Source organism: Orycteropus afer, unplaced genomic scaffold, assembly GCF_000298275.1.
Source record: "Orycteropus afer afer isolate SDZICR_OR568_19922 unplaced genomic scaffold, OryAfe1.0 scaffold00095, whole genome shotgun sequence".
Taxonomy (NCBI): domain Eukaryota; kingdom Metazoa; phylum Chordata; class Mammalia; order Tubulidentata; family Orycteropodidae; genus Orycteropus; species Orycteropus afer.
The window spans coordinates 9,828,981-9,840,989 of NW_006921682.1; the positions used below are offsets into that span (position 1 = coordinate 9,828,981).

Here is a 12,009-nt window from a genome sequence, read left to right on the forward strand (position 1 = left end):
CAAAGATGTAAATTTGAAGACTAGGGTCCACCTGACCTGAGTCATGGTACTTTCAATTGCCTCATATGCATGTGAAAGCTGGACAATGAATAAGGAAGAACCTAGTAGTGGTGATACATTTGAATTGTGGTGTTGGAAAAGAATATCGAAACTACCACAAACAGCTAGAAGAACAAACAAATCTGTCTTCTTGTAACAAGTTCAGCCAGAATGTTTCTTAGAAGTGAGAATGGCCAGACTTCGTCTGTCATATTTTGGTCATGTTGTCAGAAGGGACAATTTCCTGGAGAAGGATATCATGCTTGGTAGAGAGTCAGCAAAGAAGGGGAAGACCTTCAACAAGACGGATTGAGCTCAAGTATAGCAAACATTGTGAGGATGGTGCAGGACCCAGTAGTGTTTGGTTCTATTGTATATAGGGTTGCTATGAGTCAGAGCTGACACAATGGCACCTAACAACAACATACTTATGGGGAAATATACCCCCAAACCCATTGCTGTCAAGTCAATTCTACCTCATAGTTACCCTACAGAACAGAGTAGAACTGCCCCATAGAGTTTACAAAGCTGTAATATTTACAGAAACAGACTGTCACTTCTCTCTCCCACAGAGTGGCTATTAGGTTCGACCTGCTGATGTTTGGTTAGTAGCTCAGTGTTTAACAATACTGATGGGGAAATTTGGATGACATTAAATAAGCCATGAATGTCAATATTGGGAGCAGTGAAAAGCCCAACTAAAGTACAGACTATAGACCATGAGCTGGAAGATCATGCCTCTGAGATGACATTTTTTATCCTTGTGGCACAAATGATGATTATCTTTAGCAGTATTACTCTAAAAGGTGACACAGTAACAATTTTTTTTACTCAGGTGAATGCTTAGGCTTAACAATATTTAAAATGTTCTTTATATATGACAATCAAACTCAACAACAACCAAAAAACAACCCCAGAAGATACAGTCTAGTATTTTACATATATTCAAGTGCTTAATGATTATTGACACTGAACTGACCAAATGATTATCATTTATAAGAATTCTTCTGAAAACTTTTAAATTAAATAGCCAGAGATATGGATTCTGTTCCTATGTCTTTATATATTCTCAACCTAAAACAATATATCCAACAGCTTTGGTTTTCCATGTATCAGTTTTTATTTATTCCTTGTGTTTTTGAGATGCAACTTTAATTCTTAATATATATTATCTGGAGCTACCAATATACATACTTATTGAAGAAATTTGAGAATATTAGATCAGTTTTAAAATCATGTCTTTTTTCAGTCCTTGTTTTATTTCCCCTGTCAACCATAATTTCCACCTCAGGATATGGTAGAGGATATCATTAAGATGCTTCTCATCAGCACTAAAGAGGTTACAGAAACTGCCTTAAATAAGGAAATGCTGCATTTAATGTGTGTGTTACACCCAACTGTGGTAACTAAACAGCTTGAGCTGTGCATTCAGACAATGTCAGAAGAGTACTAAGCTGTCTGGCAGATACAGAGACAAAATCTACCTCCTGTACCTCCTTTTCTTGTCTCTAGAAATAGTAATAACGTTTAGGTATGTATCTTTACCTATTTCTATCTGATTATTAAAAGTGATTTTCCTGAAGATGGACACTTGAGTGAAATTATATAAAATCATATTGGCCTTAAATGTAAAGAATATAAAACTACGATTTAAAATGTCACAATGGTTCTGGAAACCAGCAGGCAGATTACAGGGCGATGGCTGAGGGGAATCCTTCAATACTCTAATCAGTGAGAACACCCTAGTCTCAAACAGCTAACCTTGACGCTGAGTTCATCTGCCTCTCATAAACCTAAACCTATCACTATCCGTATCACTCATTTGGCAATTAATCATGAACTGTTCTGAAACAATCTGTATTTAGGGATTTAATGTTAACTCACATTGTAATTTTACTTCAACTGTGAACATGTGTGTCTCAATACAAAACTTGGTCTTAAGTAACCTGAGAATTGAAAACAGTTTCTCTGTATGTCTGTAGCTAAAAAGTATATATTTTTTCAGTCCAAACCAGAATACTTTGAAAGTGAAAGGGAACAAGAAAAACATAACTAACAAACATTAATAAAGCTATAGTCAAGGAACAAAAGACAGGTATCTGAAACAGGTCTGTGCCTTGATGGAAAGAGACTATAACCAAGGGAACAGGTGACAGGCATATTTCTAGCCTGAAAGTAAGAAACACTGCCTCAATATTATCCCTCTTTGCAATAACTTTAAAAAGTTAATTGTGATGAAGACTGCTAAATGATTATACCAGCTATTATGCGTGTATCTTCACTCTACATTTCTCTAATTGGTTTTCTGAGAGAAAGTGTATTCCTATGAACTAGCTCCCTGAAGCAGATTCTGCTCATGCCACCTGCCTATTCAAAAACTTCCAACGGCTCTCTAAGTATAAGGAGAACAAAGTTTAAACTCTCTAACTGGGACCACCAAGATCTTGCTGTAACATCTCTCTTCAGGTTTTTATGATTCCTCTTTTCTATATCTATCAGACTAATTATAAATTCTGACCATTTAATAAATACCCCCTTTGCTTTCCTGATTTTGACTATTAACATAAAATACATCCTCTGCATTTTGCCTGGGAGCTCTGGTGGTGTAGTGCCTAAGGCCTTTGACTGCTAACCAGAAGACTGGTGGTTCAAACCCACCAGCCACTCTGCAGAAGGAGAATTGGGCAATTTACCTCTGTAGAGATTGTTGTTGTTGTTGTTATGTGCCGTCGAGTCGGCCCCGACTCATAGCGACCCCTCCTTGGGTTTCCGAGGCAGTATCACTACGGAAGTAGGATTGCCCAACCTTCCTTCCGAGGAGTGGCTGGTGGGTTTGAACCGCCAGCCTTCTGGTTAGCAGTCAAGTGCTTTAGCCACTACGCTACTGCCTCAGAAACCCAGGGAGGGGTCACTATGAGTTGAATAGACTGAACAGCACTGAGTTTTTTTTTTGTTTTGCATTTTGCCTACTTGTATATATCAAATTCCTGAACATTCTATAACTCTATTTTTTTTCATGAAATTTCTCTAATCCCTCCCCCCGCCTACTACCACCAATAGAAGTAATAATTCTCTCTTCTGAATTCTAATAGCAATCCATCCATACTTCTCATATTATATATATGTATTATATCTATCATTTTCCAATCTGTGTAATATTCATGTTGTTGTTGTTGTTTGCATTGAGTCAGACCCCTCCTTGGGTTTCTGGGGCAATATCACCATGGAAGTAGATTGCCCAACCTTCCTTCTGAGGAGTGGCTGGTGGGTTTTGAACCGCCAGCCTTCTGGTTTGTGGTTTGCAGTCAAGTGCCTTAGGCACTATGCTACCAGAGCTCCCAATATTCATGTTAAACAAAATTATTAGATTTCACATTTCTTAGAAACTGATCTTAATCAAAGTCAAATTTTATATATACCCAGAGCAAAAAGTACAATGCCTTATACAAATGGGTGTTTGAAAACAGTTGGTAAGTGAATGGCTTCCCAGAGCAAAAGAAAAGTAAATTCTGATGATAAAGAATGATATTTTCAACATGTTGTTTTGTATATTAGATAAACATTAGAGAATATTAAGATATTATCTATCTAACCAAAACCCATTCATTCTCTTTGTATAGAAATTTAAGAGAAAAAAGAGTAAATGGTAGTGTTTATAGAATTGTTCAATATTGGAAAAAAATCAACTCATCTTGTCTATAATAAAAGCATACTTTAACTTGATATCTAAAATTTATTAAAGTACTTACAAGTCATCATTATTTTTGGTGATATGAATATGTTTGAAGCATTCCCTATGAGGAACGGAGAAAATGCCCACAATACCCATTTGTGTAAGGATAAAACAGATTTCCATTCGTGCTTTAATCTGGATTCAGTTGGTCTCTGTTACCTATAACTAATATATCTCTAAGACATTGGCCCCTTCAAACTTTTATTTTTATGAGATCAAACCTCAGATCTTATTTGAACTGTAGAAGATACTTTGGACCTATAATACCTTTAAATGTACTTAAACACCTTTGGCCTAACAGACTCTACTGACAAATCTACCTCTAGAATAGAATTACTAAAATCTTTATAATGTGCTAACATATTTCTGCAAAGTGAGCAAAGACTCTTGATTACTTCTCAAAATGTGAAATAAGACCATTAAATGCCATTTTCTACTGATACAATTTCTTCTTACACGCAATATAAATAAATCTGTCAAAGTAAGACATACGAACCATCAAAAGCTATTTCTTCATGTTCTACTCATTTAACAGATGCTCACTACTGAAGAAATAAGTGTTTTTATGTAAGAAAAAGCAGTTCTGAATTAAACTTTTGTTTTTAAGAATACTACCCTATGTAGCTGATTCTACTTAATAACGACAGACAGTTTGATAGTAATAGAATAATGCCAGAGTTAAACAAAAACCCAAATCCACTGCCACTGAGTCTCATAGTGACCCTTTAGAACAGAGCAGAACCACTCCATAGGGCTTCCAAGGCTATAAATCTTTACAGAAGCAGACTGCCTCATCTTTCTCCCATGAAGCAGCTGGTGTGTTTGAACCACTGACTTTTTGATTAAAAGCCAAATGCTTTAACAACTACACCACCAGAGCTCCTGAAAGGCAGGGTAGACTAATATTAATAAACAACAACAATAAAACAAGCAGCCGTATGAAGGGCAAATTTAAATTTAGGTTTTATAGTAATCTCACAAAGTAGGAAGATGGCAGGTATAATTATTCACATATATATACATTTTGGAGCTCTGGTGGCATCATGCCAAAGGCATCTGACTGCTAACCAGAAGGTTGGTTGTTCAAACCCCTATCCCCTCTGTGGAAGAAAGGTGCAGTGATCTACTTCCATAAAGATAAACCCACTTGGAAATCCAATGGAGGTCGCTATGAGTCAAAATTGACTTGATGGCAGTGAGTTTAGTTTTATTTTTTAAAAAATATATATTTTAAGGTACAGAAATTTACTCCTAGTGAAAATGGACTTCTCAAATGAGTTGGCTAATACTCCCAGTTCTCCTTTCTTCTTATCAATTTGTTTTCTAATTTTTTGTTAAATATTGACTGTTTTCCCTACAGATCCATGTTCCTACATCTCCACTCTGTCTCTGTCCACCACATCTACAACTCTCTTGCTGTTCAACCTTTTGTTGGATTTGGTCAATAAGAGGCACTGGTAGGAGGTTGGTGGGCAGTAGGAGAATGAGGAGTTGGCTACAATTCATAGCAACCCCAGGTACAACAGAATGAAACAATGCACTGTCCTGTGTCATCCTCACAATCTTTGCTATGCTTGAGGCAACTGTTGCAGTCATTGTGTCAATCCATCTTGTTGAGGATCTTCCCATTTTTCACTGACCCTCTACTTTATCAACCATGATATCCTTCTTCAGGAACTAGTTCCTTTTGATGACATGACCAAAGCAGATGAGACAAAGTCCTGTCATTCTCGTTTCTAAGGACCAATCCACTGGTACTTCTTCCAGGACAGATATGTTTGTTCTTCTGGCAGTCCACAGTATTTTCAGTATTCTTCACCAATACCACAATTCAAATGAATTAATTGTTTGGTCGTCCTTATTCATTGTTCAGCTTTCACACGCATATGAGGCTACTGAAAATGCAATGGCTTGGGTCAAGCACACTCTAATTTTCAAAGTGACATCACTGGTCTTTAACACTTTAAAGAGGTCTTCTGCAGCTGACCTGCCCAGTTCAATCCAACTTCTGATTTCTTGACTGCTGCTTCCATGGACACGGACTGTAGATCCAAGTAAAATGAAATCCCTGAAATCTTCAACCTTTTCTCCATTGATTGTGATGTTGCTTACTGGTCCAGTTGTGAGGATTTCTGTTTTATTTATGTTGAGGTGTAATCCATATTGAAGGCTGTAGTCTTTGATCTTCATCAGTAAGTGCTTCAAAAGTCTTCACTTGCAGCAAGCACGGTTGTGTCATCTGCATATCGCAGGCTGTTAACAACATATTAGCCAATAGTAATTAGATTTCTCTCCAAATTCTTGACACTTTGATTTAATAACCCTAGAAACGGACTCACTAAGAATAGGTGATGTCAGTACACAGTAGAAGTAGTGTGAGAAGCCTGAATCCTAATTAAGGGATGAGACGGATTTTTCAGAAGATGCTTTTAAAATCAAAAGGCAACAATGAGTTGTCAAAAAAAATATCAAAACCATGAGTCCTCCTGAAAGAAAATACAGGGAAAACAAATATCGGGGCCCAACAGCAGCTATATCAAATTTTAGAGGGAATTTTTAATAACATATTAATCACTGAATACACTCAGAGGGATATCCTTCTGCCGTGGAACTAGCGATGAGTGAATGGGAGGACAAGCAATTGGCATCTATTGATTCATAACCATGATTAATACGATTCTTTCTTTCCCCTTTTAAAGGGCCTAATAGCAGGAGCTCACAATTTACTTGAATAACAGTGAAGGGACCAGGAAGGATATGCTAATCTAGAAGTCATTTTACATAGTTGGCAGTGTGGTTAAAATTATACAATGCCCCACTGACAAACTGAGACGTATTGAAGAGAAAGTACTGCACACATGAAAGGCAGAAAGATGTAAACCTACACTAATGCTGACTGTTGGTGTTGTTATGTGCTGTCAACTCAGAACCGACTCACAGTGACTCCTCCTTGGGTTTCTGAGGTGGCATCATTACGGAAGTAGATTGCCCAACCTTCCTTCCGAGGAGTGGCTGGTGGGTTTGAACCACCAGCCTTCTGGTTAGCAGTCAAGTGCCTTAGGCACTAAGCTACCAGAGCTCCCATTAATGCTGACTAGGATAGACTATATATGTTTTTTTTTTCCCACTGAATCTTTATGAAATAAAATGACTTCAGGGAGACAACAAATAAATATTATTTTTTCAAAATGGAAGGCATTGTTTATAGTTTTTCAAGGAAATTATAAATGCCATAATTTAAAAAAAAAAAAAAAAACCCAGATCAGTTATGAACATATAATGCTCTTAAGTGTAGCCTAAAGCCCATTTACATTAGTACATACAGCTTGACAACAGAAGATATAATTTATATAAAAATACAGTTTTACCTACAAAATCTGTTATAAAATAGCTAATAAACCTGTTGAGCTATGGTCCCTTTTATTCCATCCCATCCTGATTTTTAGTTAAAATCATCAGTTGTTCTTTTAAAATGATACCTAAATTTTTGGATCATGCATCCTATTCTTAAAAGAAATGTTTTGAGAACTCTCTCAGGATATGTCTATGTATTTATTTATAAATCATAAGCAGTGCTATACTAGTATTATTAGTAATATGTATAAAACTTATGTAAAGACAAATTATAAGGGATGAAATAGAGATGAAATAAAATATTAGTTTCATTACTTAAAAAAAAAGTAATAAAAGTTTTACAAAAATATAATACAACACTCCCCAATAAGTTTGTAAGAATATCAAAATTTTAAGAAAAACAATCTAAAAAAAATAGAACAAATTAATAACTAGAATACAGAAAAGAAATATCAGAGCTCATTCATACAATTAAAAACTATTCATGGAAAATAATAAAAAATTAAACAGTAACAAATTTAAAATATTTAAATTACTAATGACAAAAAGAGGGAGCTCTGGTAGCATAGTGGCTAAGGCACTTGACTGCTAACCAGAAGGCTGGCGGTTCAAACCCACCAGTCACTCCTCGGAAGGAAGGTTGGGCAATCCTACTTCCGTAGTGATACTGCCTCGGAAACCCAAGGAGGGGTCGCTATGAGTCAGGGCTGACTCGATGGCACGTAACAACAACAACAACAATGACAAAAAATATCTTTTTTAAAAAAATTGTTATTTGGGTGAAAGTTTACAGAGCAAATTTACTTTCCATACAGCAGTTCACATCCACTTTGTCTCGTGACACTGATGACATTTACCACAATGCAACAGCTCCCCTCCCACCTCCTCCCGATAGTTACCTCTTCCCTGTGTTCATCCCTCCATGTACTCTGGCCTCCTGAGCTGTCTCCCTCTGCATAAACAGCTCTTCTTTCTCCCATGACTGTTCTCTCCAAGGAGTGTATCTACCTCAGGTAAATGTTCAACTCATATGCCTGTGGCTTCCAGCCAAACAAGACAGACCTGAAGGGCAGCTAGGGGCCATAGTCTCAGTGGTTCCACCAGGCTCTATCAGACCAGCAAACTTGGTCACCACTTTTATTTATTTATTTATTTATAATTTCCAAGTGATTTTGAGTTTTGTTCCACATTGTTCTCTCTCTCTATCCAGGATCTCCTACATAGATCCCCCTCTGAGTGGTTGACAGTGGGAGTCGGACACCATTTAGTTCTTCTGGTCTCACAGTCATACAGGCTGCAGATCACATGGTGTACCAGTTGCTAGGACTAATTGTTTCCATGAATCTTTGGTTTTCTTCATTCTTCTTTGCTCTGGATGAGGAGAGACCCATTATTGCATCTAGATGGCTGCTTGCAAGATTTTAAGATCCCAGTCACTACGCACCAAAGTAGGAGGTGAAACAATGTTTTATGTAGTATGTTATGCCAAATGAGCTTGATGTCCCCTGTGACTATGGTCCTGAGCCCACAGGTTCAACTACTCACGCCCTCTGGGTAGCTGGCTGTGACCAAGAAGTGACTACAACCTTGTCCTTTGTCAGCTCTACCATACACCTGTAAATTGTTACAGAACATACAAATACACTTGTAGAACCATCGTCTTCCAACCCTATATATGGTCTTGGGTACACTCTCCACTGCACAGACATACCTAATAGTTTAGCCTGTCCACTCAACGACACAAAATATCTTTTGGGTCTATTTTTAGAAAGTTGTTTTTTTTTCTTTTTAATTTTATTAAAAAAATTGTGATGTAAGGATTTGAAGGTCTGATTCTAAGGTCAGTTTATTTTGGTAGTTGGTTCCAGTTCTAGATTAGCTAAAATGATTTCACAGAGGTATGCACAGCCAATGGAAGAAGTACTGTTAGCTATGATTCCAAAACCAAACTCACTGCCATCGAATCAATTCTGACTCACAGTGATCTCCACTGAGTTTCCAAGGCAGTAAATCTTTACAGTAGATTGCCCCCCAACTTCCTTCCATGGACCAGTTGGTGGTTTGAACTACTAACCTTCTGGTTAGCAGTCAAATGACTTAGGCACTGTACCACCAGAACTCCTTATAATGGTAAGATTATGGTAGCTACATTTTACTTGCTACGTTTTACATTACACAAAGAAACTCAGGTAATTATTTTTACTACTAACAAGATTTACATCAGCTTAAAGTAGAATCTCTGAATTCAAGTATAAGCTAGCAGTCCTTTATAAAATTAACTCATTAAGAAAAAATAGTGAGAGAAGCAGCAATCATAAGAGTAGCCAGTTCCTTAAAGCTGAGTTTGGCAGCTTCTTTCAGATTTGTGTCATACCTTTGCTCCATGCTTATGCAGAACTTCCATAACATCATTGTGAGCTCTTTCAGCAGCAACATGCAGGGGAGTCATAAAACTAAAGAGAGTAGAAAAGGAAAAGGTAATTTCCTCTTTAATTTTATTGTATTTCCTCTTTAAGAAGTGAGCAATTCCTTCAGTGATTCTACTTACTCTTTATTTTTTTCATTAACATTTGCTCCTTTTCTAAGTAATAATTCTGTCACTTGTTTTCGCTTCGGATGTAGGGAAGCAACAGCACAGTGCTATAAAATAAAAGGAAGTTAATAAATTTCTCTTTAAAAGTAGATGTCTGATTTAAATAGCACTTGCAGACTATTTAGAACCCTCATCTCAAAACATCAGAAAATACTTATAGTTTAAATTATGGAGAAAATCAAAATTCCTTCTGAATAAACTGCAAGTATAAAATGCAGCCAACATGAATTAAACCAAGGTGAAATGATGCTGTTAATTAGACATTTAGAAAGACTTTGTTTCGTTTCCTTTAGCCATTAAATGATTATACCAGTATATATATATTTTATTGGATACATGAGTATACCGCCTCTACACAGCTACAGCAATCTACAACTAAATTACTCAATTCTTCTTTAGACTGTCAGTGACTTAAGTCAACATTTCTCAAACTTTTCCACAGAGGTACCCCCAGCACTATAGGAGAATAAGCCTGTATGGATAGGGATAGGCACAAGGGTGATAGACTTGAAGCAGCTTTGAGGCGGACATATTTTCAGAAATTTTATTCATCCTAATATTCATACGATTTCATTTTACTTGGATCCACAATCAATGCCCATGGAAGCAACAATCAAGAAATCATACAATACAATGCACTACACAAATCTGTTGTAAAAGATATTTTCAAAGTGCAAAAGAGCAAAGAAGTCACTCTGAAGAGTAAGGTGTGCCCAACTCAGGCCATGGTATTTTCAGTAGCCTCATATTCATGTGAGAGCTGGACAATGAATAAGGAAGACCACAGAAAAACTGATACATTTAAACTGTGGTGTTGGCAGAGAATACTGAATATATCATGAACAGCCAGAAGAATGAAAAAATCTGTCTTGGAAGAAGTAAAATCAAAATGCTTCTTAGAAGCAAGAACGGCCAGACTTTGTCACTCATACTTTGGTCATGGTATCAGGAGGGACCAGCCCCTGAAGAAGCAAAGCAGAGGGTCAGCAAAAAAGGGGAAGACCCTTAGTGAGATGGACTAACAAACTGGCTACAACGATGGGCTCAAGCATAGCAAAGAATGCAAGGATGGAGCAGGACCAGGCAGTGTTTCACTCTGTTGTACATAGGGTTGCTGAGTTGAAACTGACTAGCTAGCACCTAACAAAAATAACAATATTTATACAGCTCTTGTATTGAACTTCATTTTACATTAATGTTTATATTGAAATTTTAAAATGACTTACTACTGAAAGAAGCAAACACTCCAAAAAAGCAGTCAGGTTTACTCTGTGGCTAAGTACACTTCACGGAATAAGGCTGTGTCACTTGAGTGCATGTGAACCTCAGTTTGAGAGTCATATATTTAAATACATATATAGTTGGCCTGGGAGCTCTAGTAGTGTAGTGCCTAAGGCATTTGACTACTAACCAGAAGGCTGGTGGTTCAAACTCATCAGCCACTCCTCAGAAGGAAAGTTGGGCAATCTACTTCCATAGTGATACCGCCCCAGAAACCCAAGGAGGGTTCGCTATCAGCTGGATTTGACTTGATAGCAGTGAGTTTGTTTTTTTTTTTTACAGTTGGCTTATTTCAGTATGGTGACTCTTTTAATGTTTTCAGCAGATGTTGACTGAAGTGTGACTGCTTTTTTTTGTGTCAGTTACGTGATAGAATATTAACTAAAGCCTATTTAGAGGTCTGTGATACAGGCACCACAAAACCCAAACCAAACTCACTACCATCGAGTAGATTCCAACTTTGGGTTTCCAAGGTGGTAAATCTTTATGGAAGCAGATTTCTCTGTCTTCCTTTGTGGAGTGGCTGGTGGGTTTGAACCACCAACCTTCTGGTTAGCAGTTAAATGCAGGAGGCATTAGGCCACCAGAGCTCCTTACAGGCATCACATATGCTTAAATTCTGAATTCAAGAGTGAAAATCAATAACCCACCTCCTATTTGAGCTTTAATGTGGTCAGTGACAAGGAAAATGAACTAATCTTTCCAAAAATGCATTAGATGAAAAAACAGTACTCATAAAAATAATTTGTAATTTGGAACAAGAAATTCACAATCCCATCATTTTTCTAGAAGGAATAATATCAATTCTTTGAATACAATTGTTCAAAAGGATGATGCAAGTATCTCTGAAAAACAATTTACTCTTCTACAGAAAAGAAATTCAGCAATTATCTAGCAACTACAAGAAAAAGAAGACTCTGTACGGAAAATCATATCTTGTAATTTATAAAAGCACTGACCACAAAACAGATTTGTTCTAATAGGTTATAAACACAAACGTGAAAATAAT

General features: G+C 36.9%; 1 protein-coding gene across 1 annotated transcript in view; it reads right to left on the reverse strand.

Annotated features, from left to right (window-relative positions):
- The window catches only part of LOC103198537 (poly [ADP-ribose] polymerase tankyrase-1), a 326,026-nt gene that overhangs the window by 102,736 nt on the left and 211,281 nt on the right, over positions 1-12,009 (reverse strand). The window contains exons 11-12 of the mRNA XM_007942708.2: positions 9,675-9,766; positions 9,501-9,579 (exon numbers count right to left, since the gene is read on the reverse strand). Of these exons, the coding sequence (XP_007940899.1) occupies positions 9,501-9,579; positions 9,675-9,766 (171 nt within the window). The remainder of the gene's footprint in view (positions 1-9,500; positions 9,580-9,674; positions 9,767-12,009) is intronic.